Source organism: Leptonychotes weddellii, chromosome 8 (assembly GCF_054177405.1).
Source record: "Leptonychotes weddellii isolate Sample4059 chromosome 8, ASM5417740v2, whole genome shotgun sequence".
Classification (NCBI taxonomy): Eukaryota; Metazoa; Chordata; class Mammalia; order Carnivora; family Phocidae; genus Leptonychotes; species Leptonychotes weddellii.
In genome coordinates, this window is record NC_138376.1 from 55,368,296 (window position 1) to 55,392,215 (window position 23,920).

The 23,920-nt window shown below is 37.3% G+C and overlaps 1 protein-coding gene across 3 annotated transcripts in view; it reads right to left on the minus strand.

Annotated features, from left to right (window-relative positions):
• Positions 1–23,920, minus strand: part of COL12A1 (collagen type XII alpha 1 chain) — a 114,075-nt gene that overhangs the window by 53,004 nt on the left and 37,151 nt on the right. For all 3 annotated transcript variants that reach the window (XM_081828555.1, XM_081828554.1, XM_081828556.1), the window contains exons 14-28: positions 22,754–23,020; positions 22,104–22,296; positions 21,104–21,225; positions 19,180–19,329; positions 18,979–19,098; positions 18,715–18,879; positions 18,038–18,184; positions 16,336–16,475; positions 15,616–15,745; positions 7,275–7,417; positions 6,834–6,963; positions 4,787–4,927; positions 3,318–3,443; positions 571–710; positions 61–193 (exon numbers count right to left, since the gene is read on the minus strand). In XM_081828555.1, coding sequence (XP_081684681.1) covers positions 61–193; positions 571–710; positions 3,318–3,443; positions 4,787–4,927; positions 6,834–6,963; positions 7,275–7,417; positions 15,616–15,745; positions 16,336–16,475; positions 18,038–18,184; positions 18,715–18,879; positions 18,979–19,098; positions 19,180–19,329; positions 21,104–21,225; positions 22,104–22,296; positions 22,754–23,020 — 2,247 coding nt within the window. The remainder of the gene's footprint in view (positions 1–60; positions 194–570; positions 711–3,317; positions 3,444–4,786; positions 4,928–6,833; positions 6,964–7,274; positions 7,418–15,615; positions 15,746–16,335; positions 16,476–18,037; positions 18,185–18,714; positions 18,880–18,978; positions 19,099–19,179; positions 19,330–21,103; positions 21,226–22,103; positions 22,297–22,753; positions 23,021–23,920) is intronic.

Below are 23,920 nucleotides of genomic sequence, written 5' to 3' on the forward strand. Positions count from 1 at the left end.
GCTCTATTACCTTAATTAACTTTAAAATAACAATGTCCTACTTGAAAGCTGAACACCTACGTGTGCGCTCACTGCCGGTCAGGTCATCGCTTTCTGACTCATCGGGGTAAATGGCAGTAACAGAGACTTCATAGAGAGTGTTTGGGTTCAGGTTTTCAAACACCAAAGTATTTTCATCTCCATTTAAGATGGTCTTAGTGAAAGAGAAAAAAAAAAAAAAAACACAAAATTAAGTCACCATGTCTCTCATACTCTCAATGACAGTTTGTTGACATTATTTAGTCAGATGTTCTTCCACCTTTGATGCATGCCAGGAGTTCAAATGTCACTAATAGGAAAGGAGGCTTTTCAGGCAACAGGGGTAATACGTATTTCAAACAAGATTCCTTGTCATGAAATAAGATGTTTTTTGAAAAGGGAAAGAAGGGAAGGAAGGAAAGTAGGAAGGAAGGAAGGAAGGAAGGAAGGAAGGAAGGAAGGAAGGAAGGAAAAGGAAGAAAAAAGGGAGAAAGGAATAGTGGGAGGGAGGGAGGGAGGAAGGAAGGAGGGAGGGAAGAGAATTAACTTTACCTCCATCTTATCAGAGCTTCCAAAAGGTGCCCAGGTTATCCTGTAGAGGGACACATCTGAAGCTCCATGATCCCAAGTCCCTCGGAAGCTCTCTGGTGTTACTTCGGTAATCCTTAGGTTTGTTGGGGCTGGCACAGTGCCTATCATGAGATAAAGCAGGACTAAGTTTCTGAACAAACAATATAATAAAACCACCTTGTTTTATTTTCATGGACATGAGGAAACAGGCTGAAAACATTGTTTAGAACCAAGTATCTTACCAATTCAGTTCATCTGAAAGGGAAGTATAAGAGAAAGCTCCGAAAATTTCAAACACCATATGGATATAATAGGTTACTATTTGTATTCCATTAAAATGGATTTTAAAAAAAAATGTACCTCTTAGTAAGACTCTTCTAACCCAGTTAACCCAGTTAATCATTCTGCATCACACACATTTTTTTTCAATGTCATATTTGAAAGCTGAACATCTACATGTCACAACCATGGACTTGATCACACAGCAGTACACATAAGCACAAACATTGGTATTAATTATCAGAGAGTGCATGGGCTATCATGGTCTATGAAATATTATGATCTAAGTAATCCATGCATGAGGTTTTCCTAATGTTAAACCCAAGTGAAACAGACTGTACTGACCATGTCCAGAGATGGGAATAACCCTACAGTGCAGATGACTACTGAAACCCCAGTTAAAAGCCCCTCCATTACCCGGCACTCTAGTTAGTTCACAGCACAAAGAATCTGGAAGGTCTGCCCTCAGTTCTGAACTTTCATCATCAATTATTTCTCTACACACTACTGACCAAAGCCGACTACACAAAATCCAGGGCCATCAAAAATGTATTTCTAATAATGACAATGAAAAGGCTCATTGAGATAAAATGAGTGGTACCACTTCCATAAGCACAACTGAAAACAAACCATTGTTAAGGATGCCCTTTGGCTACACTGAAAGTTATTAGGAAATCTTAAGGATTAAAAAACACATATTGAAAGTATTGATTTAGTATATTAAATTACCTGCAATCACTAGTCTTTTTTCCTGACTTTTTTTTTCTCTACTACACCTGTTATGCTTGTGCAAAGCTATCAGGCTACTCATATGTACCAGTTTTCATGTCCAGACACTGCCCTTACCAGGTAAGAACCGACGCCAAGAAGGCAAGTGAGATTGCTAAGAGGGATCACGTGGCAAGAAAGAAGCAGACGTAGATACGGTCTGATGTTAAGGAGGAAGCTGTGCCATTTGATAAGAGGCCCGATCATGTATAGACAGCTCGGTATGAAAGGAGAAGCTTTTGAGGCTCTAGTGAGGTAGTTACAGGACAAGGAAGTAAAAGTTCCAGGTTTGGACTGATCCCACCAGTAGCTTACCAGATGAAGCAGGGCAAGTCATTTAAATTCTCTAGACCTGTGCTGTCTACTATCAGAGTCACTAGCCATATACAGCCACTGAGTACTTGAAATGTGGCTAGTCCAAACTGAGATATGCTGTAAGTGTAAAATTAACGCACACTGGATTTCAAAGAATTATTATGGAAAAAAATTATGTGAAATAACTTAATAATTATTCTACTGATACATGTTGAAATGATAATATTTTTGATATATTGGGTTGAATATAATACATTATCAAAATTAGTTTCCCCTCTTTTTACTTCTTCAAATGTGGTTACTAGAAAATTTTGAATTATGTAAGTAACTCTCATTATATTTCTTCAGAGCACTGTGGGCTCTAGACCTCAAGTTCTTAACCACTATTCGAGTAAGAAATTATGTGCTGAGCACAGTGCCAGGCACTGGAGATGCAAAGTTGTACAAAGTAGGCAGTGTCTCTGCCTTCACTGGCGGGGGGAGGAAGGCGAAAGCAGAATAGATAGGAAAAAACCAACAGGCAATCATAATTGGGTTAAATACTATGGAAGTACCCTGATAGGGAAAGAAAGAGACATCTCTGGAAGCAGCAACAAAATAGAGCAGGTGAAGAGGAGCCTAGGTGGGCTGCCCTGCATCTCCCCTGCCTCTCCACTGTCCAAGCCTCCCCTTCACCTGACATCCAACAGCGTGCAATCTGAGCGCCACTTACCTTGCCTTCCCTACATCATCCCATGTGTTGTCAATTAATTTTTCTTATCTCCACAATGAAATCATGAACTAGTAAGGGCAAAGATACTTGTATTTTGTTACCCCTGATAGCACTTTACCTCCAGTAAGATCGCAAAAAATCTTTGATCACTAACACAACTTTCCCAGAGAAAATGTCCAACATGCATCAAGAATATACTTCCTCCCCATTGCTCCCCTCACCCACATGCATGTGCACACCCCCACACGCAAAACACACACATACATACACCAGTTAAGTATCTGGAAGATGAATTAATGACAGTGGTTGATAGAATAATAGGAGGATAAAAATTATCATAAAAGGAATGGACATGTTGAATCACCATATTGTATACCGAAAACTAATGTAACGCCATATGTTAACTATAGTGAAATTAAAATAAAATTAAATTAAAATTTAAAAACTTAATTGAAAAATAAAAATGAATAAATAAATAAAAAGAATGGACATGAAGGTGGAAGATGGGAAGAAAATAAGTGAAAAGCAATCTGTGAATTCAAATATTAAATACTCAAAAATAATAGCACCAAGCAACAAAATGACCCAATAAGTTCAGTTACACAGTCACGTGATGTCATTTCTTAATTATCAGTGAAGCATGATCACAACTTACGGGTAGTTTCCTGAGCAGTCACTGGGGGAGACTCCCCCTCGTCATACACTGCGGAAACATCTACTGTGTACAGGGTTTGTGAGATGAGGTCTTTGAGAGGGGTGCTGGTCCGTGACCTGTCTACCTCTACCTGTAATAGAGCAGTGGAACAATTTTAGGAAGGGTCTAGTTTTAACATTTCTGCTGTTCACTGTACCTCTTAGCACAAGAGCATAAGAATTGTACTACAAAAAATAGCAATGTTTTCCAATATGCATAAGAGTCCAGACCTGGAGACAGTTTAAATGCTTCCAAAGTGGGAAAATGTATGTCCTAGAGCTCTATCTGAATGCTAGGGTTCAGTAAATAATGACCGTCTACAGATTCAAACAACCTAATCATTTTTCACCAGCAGTTTCTCTGTTTCCCTTTGTATCACTGCCTTATTTCTCTCAGAAATGTTCTCCTGTGCATTATCTCATTTGCTGTGCACAAGAGCCCTGTGAGACCCACTGGTCACTGTGCCTCTTTTGAAATTGAAACCTAGAATGAAATGAATGCACGCATATGTATAAATTAGCTTTGGTGTAATCCAACTGACCAGCACAGTCACTAACTAGGGGCTTACAGGAACTATTTCTATCTTCCAAAAATGTCGCTGAGATTCTGACATTAATATGCCCCCAAGCACACATAAGTTTTAAACCCATTCTCTAGTGAAAGCCCTCAATTTGCTCCCACTTTGAATTAGGTTGTCATGGAAACAGGTATCTGCCCCAACATCATCTCAAAAATGCTCATGGCCAAAGGGACACTCCTGTAAGAATCTATTTATTTACCCTTTCTCTAGTCCTGCTCCACTGTCCTATCTTCCTATTATCTGACAAACTCCCCTCTTCTTTTTTTTTTTTTTTTTAAAGATTTTATTTATTTGACAGAGAGAGACACAGAGAGAGCAGGAACACAAGCAGGGGGAGCAGGAGAGGGAGAAGCAGGCTTCCCGCCGAGCAGGGAGCCGGATGCGGGGCTCGATCCCAGGACCCCGGGATCACGACCTGAGTCAAAGGCAGACGCTTAACGACTGAGCCACCCAGGCGCCCCCAAACTCCCCTCTTCTTTCCTGCACCCCTAACTGGCTTTTATTTTTAGACACATTATCATATGATATTTTTTAGTAATTCACAGAATGCAGAGCACCATAAAAGATATCTGGATGAGAAGGAAGTACCATCTACATTCTATGACTCTTTGTCTACTAAGGGATGATGATTTTGAGAGTAGCATCACAGAAGAAAACATTTCTAAAATAAATACAACACAATCCAATATATTATCGATATTCAAAAATTGCTCTACCACTATAACAAGCTTTCAACACTATTTAATAAAGTGACAAATATTCAAAACATGCTATCCTCTGTACTTGTTTGGGTTCTGTTGTTAAACCTACTAGGAAAACGAATATTTCCAAATCCATTCTAATCTTCAACCTACCTCTTTGACATCGTCTTCTGGTGTTCTGTAGCGGACGATATATTTACGGACTTTTCCAGGCGCGGGTTCCCATAAGACATTCATGGTGCTATGAGCCACATCTCTGAGCCTCAGATCTCGAGGTTTGGGTAAAGGCACTGGAGATGCATCAGAAATGAGGTCCACAGGTGGCTCTCAACCACACAGCTCTAAAGCAGTCACACAAGCTTTCAAGGAGTTGTTTAGAGAAAATTAAACTGTGTGCAGCAAAATAACTTCAAACAAATAGCTCTGATGATAAAAGTACTATGATCCTACCAGGTAGAGCTCAAATCCTTTTAAGAAGGATTGTGTTTTAATAAGATAAGCTGAAATTGTTATTGCAATTCTAATTTCTCTTTTTAATGTAAACTTCTACTCTATTTTCATAAGCTCTTACTTACTGCTCAGCTAGAGTAAATCATGATTCACCACAAATGTACCACCACAAAAGCTCATGTTTCTTTCTCAGATATTTAAATCAGTTAAGATAGAAAACAAAATCAAAAGACTTATGCTCTCTTAAGAATAGAAAATGATAGAAAAACAAATGGTTATGAGAGTGAAGAATGAAGACAGGCCAAAATTAAGCACCCGATAAGCTTATAAGAAAATCCACAGGGACCTAAATTGTTACAAGAAAATCCAATTGATAAATTTTTGCCAAGTCAAAGCCTTACCTTAAAAAGAGTAGAGATGAGGATAACTAACAAAGAAATTTTCTTTTGTTATATGAGACAGATCTCACTTTCTAGCTGCCCGTTGACCAATTTCCTTTTGTCTCTCATTTCAACTCTGTACATACATCTCTCCTCCTGAATGTCTCCCTCCACTTCCATGATTCTGCACCTTTGTCCCTTCAATGTTTTTGTCTCTCGGCATCTCTCTGTGGCCTCCCTTCCTCCACTGGTGCAGTCAACTCCATATCAAACCCATGACCTCACTTGCCTTTCATCCCACTATGACTTTTGGATCTTCTCTCCCAGCACTTTGAGAATACATGTCTCCATCCCTAGCTGGCTTCCCACTCTTTCCATCTGCCACTACCCCATTTCTACAAAACCACCAGGGTCTATTATATAAAAATTGATTATTTCTAGTCAATGAATTTATACTGTCCCACCCTTCAGAGGCTCTTTCTCTTTTCTGCCTTATCAAGCTTCTCAGTCCCCCTTCTCCCTTGAAGATTTCTTTCATCTTCTTAATTTCCTTAGAAATGTGGGCTGAGCCTCAAATTTAAGCCAAGTCATCTATCTCATCATGACGTCAACAAGCATAAAACAAAATGTCCAGCCAGGAAAGGCAAGGGTCCTAAGTGCAATCCTTATCACGCCTCAAGAAAAAGCACCTAAATGCCAGTGAAACAAACCAAAAACACAAAAGGGACTGATCAACAAACACAAGAGAAGTGCAAACCACAAAGGAGTCCACATGCTCTGCGCCGCCTGGTATTACCTAGTGGTACATTCCCAATATCTAGCATAGTGACTGGAGTATAACAGATGATCAATACGTTTTTGGATTGAGTCAACTGATTAACTCACTTAATTGAAACAGACTTTTCCATATGTGCCATAAAGTACCTACTTCAGCAAGAACTTGGAACATCTTAATCTTAAGTCTAGTATATCTTCCTCCAAAATTACACTCACCCAACATTCCCTTCTCACCAGTGCTATCTACCCAACTTCATGGATCTACAACAGTATCAACTTTAAGATGTACCATCATTTTATGCTCCATGCCCTGACACTTGGCCAAAAGTGCACCATCAATTGTAAGAAACATCTCAGTATCAGCTGTGTTTAATGTGAAAAAGAAGGACATCCTAGGGTCAATTTAAGATGCTGTCATAAGTCCAGAGTTAATTTTAATTCTCAAGTTTGATTGCCATAAAGAATAAATAACCCTATGACTTATGCATAAATTATCAAATTATCGATAGCACCATTGGGGGAAAGAAAAATCCTAATGAACATTATGTTTACAGCAATAAGGAAAGAAGGAATGCTGGCAATATCTTACACGTGACTTCCCGAGCAGTAACAGGTTCGCTAGTGAGGTCGTGCAAAGCAGCCTGGACTGTGACTGCATACTCGGTGTTGGGAAAAAGATCAGTCAGTGGCACGTCATTCACTGTCGGCCCCACACGCATCTGCATATGGACATGCCAAAGGGAGATAAGACATTCAAATCAAATGTTTCCACTTACTGGGGATAGCCCATTACAACCTATTTGTAACCGCTAGATGATAACACAACTTTTCTTTTTCATCTCTCTGAAATGAATTTACTTCTTCATGCCAATGTTTCTTAAAATGTGTCACAGGCCCCAAGTCTAATTTCTATTCTTCTGTTTTGCATATAAAGTTATAAATGCATTCATATGCATATGCAGTTTAATGCGGACTCAAAAACTATAAAGTCTCAGAAAGACCTAATGATAAAGAAACGAATATCTCCCACCTCTTTGGGTTTTCTTGGTTCGGTGGCATTGATGGGTTCGTATGACAAGGTGTAGCCAGTAGCCCCTCCCACTGGCTGCCATTGCACATGCATGGTGGTAGGGCTAACATCATAAATATTCATGCTGACCACGGGGACTGGTACTGTTGGAATGTAAAGGCAGACATCAGTCTAATTCCTGTCATTCTACTCATTTTTAATGGTTGTTTCCTACTTACTAAGTGATATTTATATATGCTAAATAGAGAATGAGTTGCTGTGAGAAGTCAGTGAGTGTCAATAGAATCCTTTCCTCTCTCCTGAAAAACCCAATCTCATTGTTTCATCTCATATTCAGGACTGCAAGTTACAACTACTTCATAGAGGAAGAAAGTTTAAATGTCAACTGGCATTCCAATAAGTCTGTATGGAAGCCAAAATAGATACCAACTTCCTGAGATTTCGATCTCTTTTTCTGGAATATCTTTAAGTTGACTATTTTCAGTCTACAATCATAGAATTTCATACATAAGTAACCAGCACAGTATTTTACTTCAACTTTCATAAAAAATAAATTTAAGTGAGAGTGTCATACATTAATAACTGTAACTTAGGGGATTCATGGGCTTTTTGAAGATAGGTTCATGATGCACAGTAAAAGATTTACAGTCTCCTCTTCATTTAATGCCCATATAGCTTGGTATGTATTGTCCAAAGATTGAGTTTAAAATTTAAAGAAATTATCAGATTAATCCTGCCCATTATGAAATACATTATTTTCCACCTCCTATGGTATAATATGAAGGCTAGTAAGAGAAAACATGGAGGAGGGGTTCAAGATGGCAGCATAAGAACACTCTGAAATTACTTCCTCCCATGGCTATAGTAAATTTATAGCTACATAAGAAATCAGATCCTCTGAAAAGGATCTGAGAAGTAGATGAACAGTGCCTCCACAACAAAGATAAAAGAGACATATCAAGCAGGTAGAAGAGGTAGAAACTCAGCCTTGCCCGGGACCCCACCCCAAGCATGATGACCCACAATTGGGAAGGAATTCCCAAAATATGGAACTTTCCCTCAAGAAGTGAAAGGAGTGTGCCCCCCATCAAGCACCTTGATCTTTGAGTCCAGCACCTGAAAGAGAAGCCCCTAAAATGCCTCATTTTGAAAAGTCCAGGGAATGAAGTCCAGGGGAACCATAAAACTGTAGGGAATGGAGAACCTGTTCTTAAAGGGCTCACACACAAACCCACTTGCCCTGAGATCCAGCATAAAAGCAAGTTTGGAAAGTGCCTAGATCATAAGTGAGGCAAACGTGCTTACTAATCTTAAAGCAGCTGCCAGAGAGGGAGGAACCTGCAGTGACTTTCTCTAAGGACAGAAGCACTGGCAGGTGTCATTTTTGCAATCTCATTCTAACTTGCTGGTGACAGAACTTGAAGCACCATTTTTGGTGTTCTCCCTCATGTCTGCTAGCACCGGTGTGCATGTTACATGCTCCACCTACCCCAGTAGCAGTCACACCACAACCAGGCTGGGTGAGTGCCCCATATCCCACCTACCCTGCACCACAGCTGTGGCCCCACCACAGCCAGCAGGTGCACACAGTCCACACAAGAGATGTCCCACCCACAAGATGGGTGCCTGGCTCTGGAGGCCAGGGGAGACTGCACTCTGGACCCCATAGATCATCTCCTACATAAGATCACTCCTTCAAGACTGGGAGAGGTAGCAGTTTTGCCTGATACATACACACAGAGAGTCAGGCAAAATGAAGAGAAAGAGGACTATATTCCAAACCAAAGAACCGGACAAATTCCCAGAAAAAGATTTTAATGAAATGAAGATAGCAACCTACTCAATAAAGAGTTCAAAGTAATGGTCATAAAGATGTTCACTGAACACAGGAGAAATACGGATGAACACAGTGAGAACTTCAACAAAGAGATAGAAAATAGAAAAAAATACCAAACAGAAGTTATAACTGAAATGAAAAATACACTAGAGGGGTTCAACAGCAGAATGGATGAAGAAGAAGCCCAAATCAGTGGGCTGGAAAACAAAGCAATGAATCTCAACCAGACAGAGCAACAAAATGAGAAAGAATTTTTAAAAATAAGGATACCTAAAGGGACCTTTAGGACAACATCAAATGGTATAATACTGGCATTATAGAGGTCCTAGAAGGAGATGAGAGAGAAAGGGCCAGAAAAATTATTCAAAGAAATAGTAACTGAAAACTTCCCTTATCAGGGGACGAAAACAGACATTTGGGTTCAGGAAGCTCAGAGAACTCCAAATAAGATGAACCCAAAGAAAACCACACCAAGGCACATTATAATTAAAATGGTACAAGTTAAGAATAAAGAGAGAACCTTAAAATAGCTAGAGAAAAACAATTTATTCCATACAAGGGAAACCCCATAAGGCTATCAGATTTTTCAGCAGAAATTTTACAGGCTGGAAGAAAGGGTCATGACATATTCAAAGTGCTGGAAGTTAAAATTTTCCAATAAGAATTCCCTACCCAGCAAGATTATCATTCAGAATTGAAGGAGAGATTAAGAGTTTTCCAGAGAAGCAAAAGCTAAAGGAGTCCATCACCTCTAAACTGACCTTATAAGAAATGTTAAAGGGATTTTTCTACACTGAAAAGAAAAGACAATCATTAATAAGAAGACAATATATGAAAGTAATAATCTCACTGGAAAAGGTAAATAGATAGTAAAAGTAGTAGATCAATCACTGATAAGGCAAGTCTGAAGGTCAAAAAGTATGAAGGTCAAAATGTAGTAAAATTAATTAAAATTACAATAATTGGCTAAAGGACACATAAAATAAAAAGACATAAAATGTGTCATCAAAAATATAAAATATGGGGGATAAAAATGTAAAGCTTTGGAATGTGTTCAAATTTAAGTTGCTATCAATTTAAAAGAGACTGTTAATATACATAGGATGCTACATGTGAACCTCACAGTAACCACAAAGAAAAACTTATACTAAATACATAAAAGAAAATAAGAAAGGATCTAAACATAACACTAAAGGAAGCCAACAAACAACTAGGGAAGAGAGAAAGAGGGAAAAAAAGGACAAAGAAGAACTTCAAAACCAGCCAGAAAACAACAAAATGGAAATAAGTACATAGCTATTGATAATTACTTCAAATATAAATGAACTAAATTTAGCAATCAAAAGACCAAGAGTGCAGGGCGCCTGGGTGGCTCAGACGGTTAAGCGACTGCCTTCGGCTCAGGTCATGATCCTGGAGTCCCGGGATCGAGTCCCACATCGGGCTCCCTGCTCGGCGGGGAGTCTGCTTCTCCCTCCCCTCCTCCCTCTCATGCTCTCTGTCTCTCATTCTCTCTCTCTCAAATAAATAAAATCTTAAAAAAAAAAAGACAAAGAGTGGCTAAATAGATTTAAAAGAAAAAAGAACTGTCTATATGCTACCTACAAAAGTCTCACTTCAGAAGTAAGGACACATACAGACTGTGAAGGAATGGGAAAAATTATTCTATGCAAATGGAAATGAAAAGAAAGATGGCATAGCTATATTCATATCAGACAAAATAGACTTAAAAACAAAAACTACTAGAATGAAGCGGGGGAAATCGGAGGGGTGGACGAACCATGAGAGACGATGTTCTCTGAAAAACAAACTGAGGGTTCTAGAGGGGAGGGGGGTGGGAGGATGGGTTGGCCTGGTGGTGGGTATTGAGGAGGGCACGTTCTGCATGGAGCACTGGGTGTTATGCACAAACAATGAATCATGGAACACTTCATCTAGAACTAATGATGTAATGTATGGGGATTAACATAAGAATAAAAAAAAAAAAACTACTAAAAGACAAAGAGGAGCACCACATTACAATAACGGGATGAACCCAACCAGAAGATATAACATTTATAAATAAGTGTTTATTTACAAACACCCAACAAAAGAGCACGAAACTATAGAAAACAAATATTTGAAAACCTAAAGGGAGAAACTGAAAAGAAAACAACAATAGTAGGGGATTTTGACACCTCACTTATAGCAATGAAAGATCCTAAGACAGAATATCAACAAGGAAATATTGACTTTAATTGACACATTAGATCACATGGACATAATAGAAATGTACATAATAGATATATATATATCTATTATGTATATAGTATGTGTATATATATATACATATATATACAAAATATTTCATCCAAAAGCCACAGAATGCACGTTCTTCTCAAGTGCACATGGAACATTCTCCAAGATAGATTACATGTTGGGCCACAAAGTAAGTCTCAGTAAATTCAAGAAGACTGAAATCACATCAAGCATCTTCTCTGACAACAGTAGTAAGAAACTAGAAATCAATTACAATAACAAAACTGGAAAAAATACAAAAACATGAAAATCAAACAACATACAATGGAACAACCATGAGGTCATCAAGAAAATCAAAGGAGAAATCAAAAATACCTAGAGAAAACTGAAAGAAATATAACATACCAAAATCTATGATACGCAACAAAAGAAGCTCTTAGACGGAAGTTCATAGCAATATAGGCCTACCGCAAGAAGCAAGAAAAATCTCACATAAACAATCTAAATTTACACCTAAAGAAACTAAGAAAAGAAAAACAAAGGAAGCCCAAAGTTAGTAGAAGGAAGGAAATAATAAAATCAGAGTCAGAAATAGAGAGTAAAATGAAATAGAAAAGATCAATGAAACGAAGAGCTGGAAAAGATAAACAAAATTGACAAACCTAAACAAAGAAAAAAGAAAAAGGACTCAAATAAAATCAGAAATAAAAAAAAAAGTTACAACTGATACCACATAAATACACAGGATCATAAGACACTAATACAAACGATAATATGCCAGCAAACCAGACAACCTAGAAGAAAAGGGTAAATTCTTAGAAATACACAGTCTTCCAAGACTGAATTAGAGAGAAATAGAAAACCTAAGTAGACTGATTACTAGCAAGAAGATTGAATCAGTAATCAAAAACCTCCCAATAAACAAAAGTTCAGGACCAAACAGCTTCACTGGTGAACTCTTCCAAATAGCCAATAAGATTTAATACCTATCCTTCTCAAACTCTTCCAAAAATTAAAGAGAAGGGAATGCTTCCAAACACGTTTTACAAGGCCAACATTACCCTGATACTAAAACCAGACAAGGATGACACAAAAAAAGAAAATTATAGGTCAATATCTTTGACAAACATAGATGTAAAAATCCTCAACAAAATATCAGCAAACCAAATTCAACAATACATTAAAAGCATCATACATTATGATCAAGTGGGATTTATTCCAGGGATGCAAGAATGGCTCAAATTCACAAATCAATCCATGTGATACATAATATTAACAAAATGAAAGATAAAGGTCACCTGATCATCTCAATAGATGCAGAAAAAGCACTTGACAAAATTCAACATCCATTTCTGATAAAAATTCTCAAAAAATGGCTAGAGAGGAAATGTACCTCATATAAGGAGGCCATATATGACAAACTCACAGAGAACATCACATTCAGTGGGAAAAAGCTGAGAGTTTTTCTTCCAAGTTCAAGAACAAGACAAGGATGCTCACTCTCACCACATATATTCAACATAGTATTAGAAGTCCTAGACATAGCAACTATGCAAGAAAAATAAAGGTATTCAAATCAGGAAGAAAGAAGTAAAACCGTCACTATTTGCAAATGATGATACTATATATAGAAGACCCTAAAAGACTCCACCAAAAAGCTGTTAGACCTAATAAATGAATTCAGTAAAATCACAGGATATAAAATCAATATACAGAGATCTGTGGTGTTTCCATACACTAATCACAAACTATCAAAGAGACAAATTAAGAATAGCAATTTCATTTATAATTGCATCAAAAAGAATAAAATACCTAGGAATAAATTTAACCAAGGAAATGAAAGACCTATAGACCTATAAATTTAACCAAGGAGATGAAAGACTGAAAACTATAGGACGCTGATGAAATTGAAGATACACAAATACATGGAAAGATATACTGTGCTGATAGATTGGAAGAATCAATATTGCTAAAATGTCCATAGTATCCACAGAAACCTACAGATTCAATGCAATCCTTATCAAAATTACCATGGCATGTTTCACAAAAATAGAACAAATAACGCTAAAATTTGTATGAAACCACAAATGATCCCAAATAGTCAAAGCAATCACAGGAAAAGAAGAATAAAGTTGAAGGTATCACGCTCCCTGCTTTCAAACTATACTACAAAGATACAGTAATCAAAACAGTATGGCACCAGCACAAACACACACATACATGTCAATGGAACAGAATCAGAAGTCCAGAAATAAACCCACACATATATGGATAATTCATTTATGACAGAGGAGCCAAGAATATACAATGCAATCAAAACAGTCTCTTCAATAAGTGGTATTGGAAAACTGGTCAGCCACAGGCAAAAGAATGAAACTAGACCACTACCTTATACCACACACAAAAATTAATACAAAATGGATTAAAGACTTAAATGTAAGACCTGAAACCATAAAACTCCTAGAATCAAAACATAGATCGTAAGCTCCTTGACATCAGTCTTGGTGATGTTTTTGTGGCTCAGACTCCAAAGGCAAGGAAAACAAAAGTAAAATAGACAAATGAGACCACATCAAACTAAAAAGCTTCTGCACAGCAAAGGAAACCATCATCAAAACAAAAAGGCAATCTACTTAATGGGAGAAGATATTTGTAAATTATAACTCCAATAAGGAGTTAATATCCAAAACGTATAAAAAACTCATAGAATTCAACAGCAACAAGAACAATAAAACAAACAACTCAATTAAAAAATGGGCAGAGGATGTAAATAAATATTTTTCCAAAGAAGACACACAGATGGCTAACAGACACAAGCAAAGATGTTCAACATCACTAATTACTACGGAAATGCAAATCAAAACTACAATGAGATATCATCTCATATGTGTTAGAATGATTATTATCAAAAAGACCAGAAATAACAAGTGCTGGCAAGCTCACACACTATTGATGGGATTGCAAATTGGTGAGGCCACTATAGAAAATGCTATGGAGATTCTGCAAAAAAGATTAAGAATAGCACTATCGTATGATTCAGCTATTCCACAACTGGCTATTTATTCAAAGAATACAAAACCACTAATTCAAAAGATATATGCCCCTCTATGTTCATTGCAGCATTATTTATAATAACCAAGATATGGAAACAACTGACATGTGCTTTGATGGATAAATGGATAAAGAAGAGGTGATATATATATATATATACAATATGTATATAATGAAATATATATATAATGGAGTACTGCTCAGCCATAAAAAAGAATGAAATCTTGCCATTTGTGATGGGCCTTGAGGGTATTATGCTAAGTGAAATAAACCAGGAGAAAGACAAATAGCATCTGATTTCACTCATATGTGGAGCCTATAAACAAACAAACAAAAACCAAACAATCAAACAAAACCAAATTCATAGATACAGAGAACAAATCAGTGGTTACCAGAGGGGATCAGGGTTGGGGGGTGGGTGAAAGGGGTAGAGGATCAAGTGTAGAGTGATGGATGGTAATAGACTTTGGGGGGTGATCACTTTTTAGTATATACAACTGTTGACTTACAATGTTCTACACCTACAACTTACATAATAAAGAGAGAGAGAAGAGATAAAGACTTATGGAACTGAAGATTAAGTAGAGTCAGTTCTCGCCTTGGAGAGAGTGATGCCCACTTCTTTGACTTATTAGTGGCCTCCTTCCCCTGGAGTCCAGCCAAGAATAGGGGAGAAGGAAAGAGTTTTTTCATATGGCCTCAGAAATCCTACCAGGCCTCAGAAACCCTGCCAGGAATAGGAGCAGGAACATCTCTGCCAAAAGTTCTACTCAAAGTCAAAGCCATTAGAGCTTCTCTAGTAAAGACCAGGAGGCGAAGGCCAGAAAAAGGATTGATTTCATTGACAGCAGGAAGATCTGACCACCTGCAAAACTGGAATAGGTCACCTCTGCACCGCTCGCCTTCCTAATCTTAGTCCCACTCCCCACATGATACCTTGCTTAAGAAGTGAGTAACTCTATGAAAGGTAAGTTATTCCTCTAAGTCATCTACGGCCATGACTACTCATTCCACCAGTGGGGTCCCATGATGGCAAGAACAACCAGTAAGAGCAGTTGAGTATTGAGCACCTGTACGAAGAACACACTCAGTAAATATTTGTTGAATGGCTATTGAATAAAAGAATGATTTGGAAGGCTGCCAAAAATCCCAAATGGAATGCCTCCTGTTTATCTTTAAAAAGATAATGAGAAAATTTTTTTTAATCAGACTTACAGGTTTTTTCTGTGCCCTTCAGAGGTTCACTATATTCATCTTCCACCACAGAATACACATTAACAACATACTCAGTTTCAGGCTTCAGATCTTTCAGTACTGTGCTACTTTCCAGTCGGCTCACATAAAACTAGGGGAAAAAATAAAAAAAATAATAATAACTTATGTTGTAATTGCTTCCCTCTTTTCTACTATAATTACAAAGTCGTTAACTGCAATGAACTTAGAAATTATATTTCAATGAGGCCATTGTCTTTTGTTTTTGGAAATTACCAGATTACAATGAGATCTTAGACAATTCATATAATTTATTCTCCCAGCTGTTGTTTCCTCATTTGTAAAAGGAGTGGGTAAAACTAGATCACCTTTTTTTTTTAATTTTTTAAAATTTTTTTATTGTTATGTTAATCACCATACATTACATAAAACTAGATCATCTTTAATGTTTCCTTCCAACTCCATGACTCTAATATAAATTCACAAATAAATCAAGCATCCTTTAATTAAAAACCATATTGACATTCTGCAATTTGTAGAAACCATAAAATTTAAGCAAAGCTCTTTCCCTTTAATTAAGCCCAAATGAAAGCACTATTGCTGACTCAGTTCTGCCCCACTCTGCATCCTCCTTGTTCCACACCCAACATTTTTCTGAACCCTAATGTGAAGGACTCAATCTCACTATCAGGAAGGAGTGGGTTGTAGGTGTTGCCTACTCACTTCTTGACGTTTCCCTCCAGAAACTGGGTAGTATTCCACCTTATACCTATCCACACTGTCAGAAGGAGGTGTCCAGCTCACTCTAAGAGAACGATGGGTTCGCTCAGAAATAACTAGGTTAGAAGGTGCTTCCAAGTCACCTACACATGGAAATAAAATACATACGCTTTTTTCATTATCATAGCAAGGTGATGAAATTTTAAATTAGATTAAAATAGTATTATTCCCCTATTTCAAACCTGTACACACATCCTATATACTGATACACAGTATATCAGTCTAGAGTCCCATTGCTCGTAAGACCACCCTGAATGGGTAGGCAAAGGATTCTTCAGTCCCAGAAGAATCAAGCCTGGGCTCATTGTCTTTCATTAAAACTTGGTCCCACCCTTCCTCATGGCACCACCAGTTTACCACTCGCCTAACTCAAAAACCTCTGAATCATCCTTGAATACGTCCTCCTTTCTCTAATCTTATACATATAATTATTGAAGGAGGATTTGTGTCCTGGCAATTCCATTGTCTCTATCACTGTTGGTACCACCCAAGTTCACCGCCCTCATTATCATTTGATTATTTATATTCATCATGTCTTATCTCCTTAACTATAGGTTATGCTCTGTGAGAAAGGAATTGGTTTCTTATTTATGTTTAGTTCCCCTACAGGACCTAGTTCAGTAGTAAGAGAAGCTAACCACTTCCTTAGTCAAGAAAGAAGAAAAACAACGAAGTCTTTTAAAATTTGGGAACACCCTACTGCCTGTGATTGTGCTCTCTGTGGGTCGATAAAGTGAAATGACCAATGAACAACAGAATGACTACAGAAAAATATCTAGAATTAACATCAATGAAAATAGAAATATTAAGCTCACTATGACCATTAGAAAGATGTCCCCAGTCATAATTTAAAGAGAATTAATCCAATGACTTCATTAGCATGTCAATCATTCTCATAAAAACTCTTTCAACTGTCTTTGTAAAGCTGGGGAAAGCTTTTCCATTCTTAGTACTCTAACCTTTATTATAGTTGGGTCATAATCAAGCCTACAAAATTATCAAGCAATTTTACTGTCTGGGAATCTAGAATGAATGCAACTATTACATAGTTGATTAAAAAAAAATAAAGGAAAACAGATAAAAGATGTTTTCATCCCCACTCAAAGTCCTCTCCAACTAAATAAAACTACAACTCTCTCAGCTAATCCAGAGCCAGAAGCCTACAAATTCTGGCTTCCTGGCTGGTTTATTTCTCCAGGGAAAAGGTCAGTCTGTTGTTCAAAATCCAAAAAGAAAATCTGTAAATGTTTGGAGAGAAAAACTCAAGAAGGAAAAGTCAAATAAATGCATCCTCAATACCCAAAGCATATGAACAATTTCTACCACATTATTTGTTTACCTTCAAATAAGCTACAAGCCATTTCTAGTTTGCTGCCATCAGAAACAAATCAGAGAAAAAATTAGGGACTAAACTAATGATTCTAAAATGAGGGCATTATTTTCCCCAGCAGACATTTGGCAACGTTTGAAGATATTTTTAGTTGTCACAACTCAGGGGATGCCACCAACATCCAGTGGGCAGGGCCAAGGGATGCTGCTAAATATCTCCCAATACACTAAAGGGTTCCTTTCCCCCATCCCCAAAATAATTATCTGTCCCAAATATCAATAGTGCTAAGGGTAAGAAACTCTGGGCTAATCTTACCTGGACCTTTGACACTGTTACACAAGTTAATGGTGAGGTCATCTACAATCTTAGAGAGTGACTCAAAATCTGCCACGTTGTATGCATGGGTATCATCAGGATCTGTTGCAATCATCTTTAATTCATCTTCATCAGCATTTTTAATACCTTGAAGGAAAAAGGACATACTCAAATTAAAAGCATTTGAATTTTCAATGTTAAAGCAGAACATATATGTGATTTTCCTCAATAATAAAATGATTATCTATAGTTACAAAATAGAAACAAAGAAAAAATAATATAAACTAAAGGCTATTCTTAATTAGCTCCTTCTAAATGCTTCTAGCACCAATTTCCCACCAAAAAGTGTCTCTTGAGTGTTTTTTCTGGAAAGTAAAATAATGGCTATCAAAAATAAACATGGTGCCGTGGAAAACCAAACAGGAATTTTCCTGAATCCTATTAATAGTACATTTGTCCTCTTGATCCATTACTTTCTTCCAAGAAGCCGTGTAGTTCTGTCCCGTTACGAGGGGCAAAGAAGAAAATGAGTTAACTTCTTGGCATATCATTTTGATAAATTATGTGATAGGGAAAATTGTTTGGGTTTTTTTGTGCTTCAAAAACTATTTTTTAACTACAAAAATATCCTCAGCTTTTGTAACCCCAGGGGCACCGGTAGCCTTTTGAGTGCTTACCAATAGCAAACAGCTCCACGCCTTCATCCTTGAGTTTCTTTGAAGGTGCCTCAACATCATCTTGTGATTTTCCATCGGTGATGAGAACACCAATTTTTCGAGCTCGAGGCCTCATGCCAGCTTGGGTCCTGAAGCTCTGTTGACGAATGAAATTCAAAGCCATGCCTAGTGGGATTTTTAAAAGAGAACCAGTCACATCATTACTCAGCCACAAGTTCTGACCAAAAGCAAGAGCTAAAAGCACACCACATCATCCTTACTCACCTGTGAGAGTATTGCCTCCTTTGTATGGTAAGTTTGCCACAGCTTGCAACAAGCTCTTCTTGTCTCTGTGAGCATTTAGTTGCCACTCTGTTCTGGGGTCCCCACTATATTGAGCAAGGGCTAAAATAACATCACTGGCATTAGCATATATAAAAGAGCATGATGAAAATGTCTGAAGGTCTTCAATATTGCCAGACCTACCAATTTGTACTCTTTTGGGACCAATCTCAAAGACTTCCACAATGCGAGAGATGAAACTCCTCACGGTTCTAAAATTTGCCCGGCCAATGCTCCATGATCCATCCACCAGCAACACAATGTCTGCTTCTGCTCTGGTGAGACACTCCATCCCTGACATGGCAATTGTGAGACAGGACAGAGTCAGGAGTAAATTCTTAGCAGGGTTACTTCCTAGCCATGCCTCTGCCATCCCTGGATGCTTGCCTAGCTGCTTCAGTTCTGTAGCTTAGCTTTGTGATTTGGAGGTCAAGATTCTGCATACATGTCCATATGGTTCGTTAAGCTAAAATAACATTCATGAGAATCACCAATCCCTCCAATGATTATTTCTATGACAAATCTTTCCTTCATCTTTGACTCTATTTCCTGGCCACAGTTGTAGACCCTGGAGACTTAAATTAAACCATCACTGTAAATGGGAATGGGCTCACAAACCCAAGAGCTGAAATAAAAATGAGAATGTACAGCCATCTTTCTATAAGGCATTAATAATTTTAATAAAATTTTAATGTGCTCTAAAGATTAAATGCTGCAGTTTTCCATAAGATGTAATGGTCATTAGCAGACAAGTATGAAATGAACTGATAAAATGTGTGAGCTAAGAAAGGTTTTAGTGAGCTAAAAACATCTCTTCTAAAATAATTAAGTTTCTGGGTAATCATTCCACATATCATGAAGGATTAGACACATGACTCTTAAAATTAGACCTTTTTGAAATAAAGATACCTTGTTTTAAAACCTGATAGCTATTATATTACTGAGTTGGTAGCTGCTTAACTTTATCATCTACTATGTATAACAGTTAGGTAAATACAGATGGTGAAGTCTGCACATTTAAAAAAACAAGAAAGAAGGAAGACAATTTAGAAGAAGTATGCAAACAAATATACAAATTGAGAGCTGTAGAGACAACAAGCACAAACACCGATACAAAGCTAGGGTGCTTTGGAAAGAGAGAAAAATCCCAATATCCTCAGTGCACAGGCTACAAAATAAAAATATAAGTCAGTTAATATCATCATAACAGAAACAGTAGAACATTCATACAAAACAGCAGGATTTGACACTTCCATTTATTTTATCCACATCCATATTTTTTAAATGCCCTCTTTTCTGGGAGCTTACATTACCAGCTATGACTTTTCCAACTTCTTGCCATCTTAGCATCTGATCTTTATATTGTTTTAAAAAGCTCATCGAGAAAAATTAAATGATGCTCATCGCACTACAAAGGTGTCTTTCACATATAGTACACTCCATCAGGATTGAGGACTCCCAGATACTACTCCAGACACCTAAGCCTTTGCGAGCCTTCCCCTACCCTGCCCAGATCTACTCTTTTTTATCAAATGCTGAAAAATATGTGGAAGTAAATTTTATCCACTACTTCCACCTCTAAGAATGTTCAAAACTAGCCTTCATGCACCTCGAAGCTGTAATTGTGGCAGGAGCAGGAATATCTAAAGGGTTCATGTTACCGTGTTGCTTCCCAAGTCATGGTTGTCCACCTACTTATATAACCCAACTCTGCTTGCTCGGCCCAAATAAATCATTTCTGCAACTACATTAATAAAATAAAATTGCATTTCAGTCATCAAAAAGAGAGAAAATATATATTACCTACCCATTGCAAAAACTCATCTTCAAATAATACAGTACTATGCAAGCATGGCAATGCTGACAAGACAGACCTTAAAAAAATATTGCCAAAGATATGCTTAGCTGGATATTTGAAGATATGTTTTTAGGCATGTAAATTACTTAAATACATTTTAGTATAAAATGTTTATAGCTGCTTTTCACTGTGTGATTAACCTAACAGTTCACACCTGAAATAGTTTCATAATATTAAGATTTCCTAGGAGAATGTAACTCAATTTCTTACCAGAAGATAAAATGGGCATTACAGTTGTGTCAGAAAGAGTTGTCATTTCTTGTCCAACAAGTGGCGAACTTTCTCCTCCATCAAACATTCCAAAAACGTTTACTTTATAGGTGGTACCTGCCCTGAAATGTTAAAATATATAGTCTGTATGTATACTGGCTCAAGTGGTAGCATATTTGGCTTTATTAAAGACATTCATCTTGATTTACAAACATTCACTTAAAGCAGGTTATAACAAACTGCTTCTAAGCAATGGGCTTCAAGAAAATAATTTAAATGTTGTATCTTACAAAGTAACACAAAGTGCCTGGCACATAGTGGGCTCAGTAAATTTCATTCTCTCTAATCTGATAAAAGTAAATAGTGAGCGTTTATATAGATTTCAATATTGGCGCAGGAATGATTGAGACAAACAAACTTTCCAAAAGGCAATGCACAGTAGTCCATTCTTCCCACTGTAATGAATGTAGGGTGCTGTTCAAACTCAGACTTCCTTGTTTTCCACTGCACAGCCTGAAGCGAGACCTTTAATCAGCCCACCCTTCCCCAATCCTGCCAGCTGCCACCAAGCACAAAGTCCTGCTTCTCTCTCCCGTGGCCTACCCTGGAAGGGGATTCATACTCAGCATCTCAGCGTGAGTCACCTGGGCCTTTCCAGAAGGCACAAGAACCCCACATTTCCACGGGCTTGGCTAAGGACAAGCTGCTTTGGGTGAAATCGTGTAATATGGACGTTAATTTTTAAAAAGCAGTATGTTATTGAACAAATGCCATTCCTGATCTCTTAACAACAAAAATCATTAAAACATTACAAAAACTTCTGCTAGCCTCTGAATCCTAACCTCAACTTCAGCAAGTCCAAGAATAAGAGAATAATTTCCACTGATGCTGATTCTAAACCCTCCGCTAGCAAACACATAAGTGATTATCTGTGGAAGGCCTACTAATTTCCATAAATTATTCAATCTTTTAACAAAAACTGAACATAGTTCATTCTTACCTAAGTTCCTCCAGAACAACTGTATTGTCATATGGTCCAACCACTAACTCCCCCAGTCTTCTGTCATCCCCTGTGGGGTGGAATGTGACCTTATAACCCTTTACTTCCCCAGGGGCAGGCTCCCAAGTCACTCGGAAGCTCGACATGGTTGGGTCAGATGTTTTGAGGTTTCTGGGCGACTTAAATCGAGAAGCTGTAAAGATAAAAAATTTTAAAATATTATCCATAAGACTAAGCTTTGGGTTTTTTATTCCCCGCCCTGCAGTAAGAAATTGAATTAGAAATATCTAAGTGATATACATGGGAATCATCACATACATCACACTTCAAATTGTATATTTATCAAAAGGGTTAAGTCAGGCAGCACAGGATATAGTAGCCAATAAAAATCCTGATAACCAAATGCTACCAAGTGGACATATAAATAATTCTCACAACTGAGAAGATTAGATTAGCATTCGAACATTAATATATAGAATCATTTTACCAGGAACTAGAGGGTAAAAATAGAATGCTAATTAGGCATCCTATCTAATTATTATAATTTAATTTATTACAGAATTAATTTTAGATATTTACAAATAGATGTATGAAAGCCTTCCTTTAAAATATCATACTCTTCCCCCCCCCCAAAAATTATTATTTTATACCTGTTGTTCCTGATCCTTGCCTAAGCTTTCCTTCTCCTGTCTTATACATTGGGAGAACTGTGATGTCGTATGTAGTCTGGGGTTGAAGTCGTTTTAACACTGTTGAGGTGACTGTGGGTGGCACTTTGGCAACCATTTGTCTCCCACCCCCACGGGGGCGATACACAACCCGGTAGTTGATGACTTTCCCAGGTGCTGGTTTCCAGGTAGCTCTCATTGTGTTTTCTGTTTCTTCATCCACTTTCAAGGTTTTTGAATCTTGGGATACTGTGAGATAAAAGGAAGATTACATGTATACTCTGAAAGAAAATACACACGTCTACTTTCCCATTTATGTGAAAAGAAACTGTGGTTTCTTAAATATGTACGCTGTGCTCTTGCTTAGCATTATGATCTCTCATAAATTCATGATGGCGTGTGAGCCTAATCTCGGTGAGATCATGGTAAGATGTTTTCTCTTTATCTAGCTAATAACTAAAAAATGGAAGTTCTTATTGCACGGATTTCCTTTTGCATTCTAGGGACTTTAGTAAAGAAAACATCCATTTCCGGAGATGAGCTTTTAGAATTTTTATTATATTTCCAGCTGTAAATAATTCTTGTGGCAATGATGCTGTGGGGAATACTAAAAATCATGAATTTAGGGTCAGAAATATTATTTGAGTCTTTTCAGAAAAGGGTACAGTCTATAAATGACTAACTAGAGTTCTCTATTATTGTTAACACTATTCTTTCTGACTGCTGTGGACATGTAAAACTTTGAATACAAAAGAATAGGAAACTCTAACACATAAAAATATCTCAAGGGCTCTAAAGATAAATCGGTATACACTGAGTGTTTTAGGAAACATTATATGTAAAAAGTGTTTCATAAATATATAATCAATATTATTTATTAAATAATTTTTACTAATATCTCACAATTATCAATAACTGTATCAGAAACAGATCATCCCACATCCACAAATAGCCAACACACATCTCTTTTCTTTTACATAGTTAGAGTTTATAAGCAAGATCACTTCACTCAATTCAATAATCTTAATATTGAAAGGTCATAAGCATTTTCTAAACGAAGACACTAAACTGAAGGAAACATTGCAAAGAATCTTTCTTAATCCTATGAGAAGTTTTCATGTTCAAATAGGCAAGGACTACATGAAACAT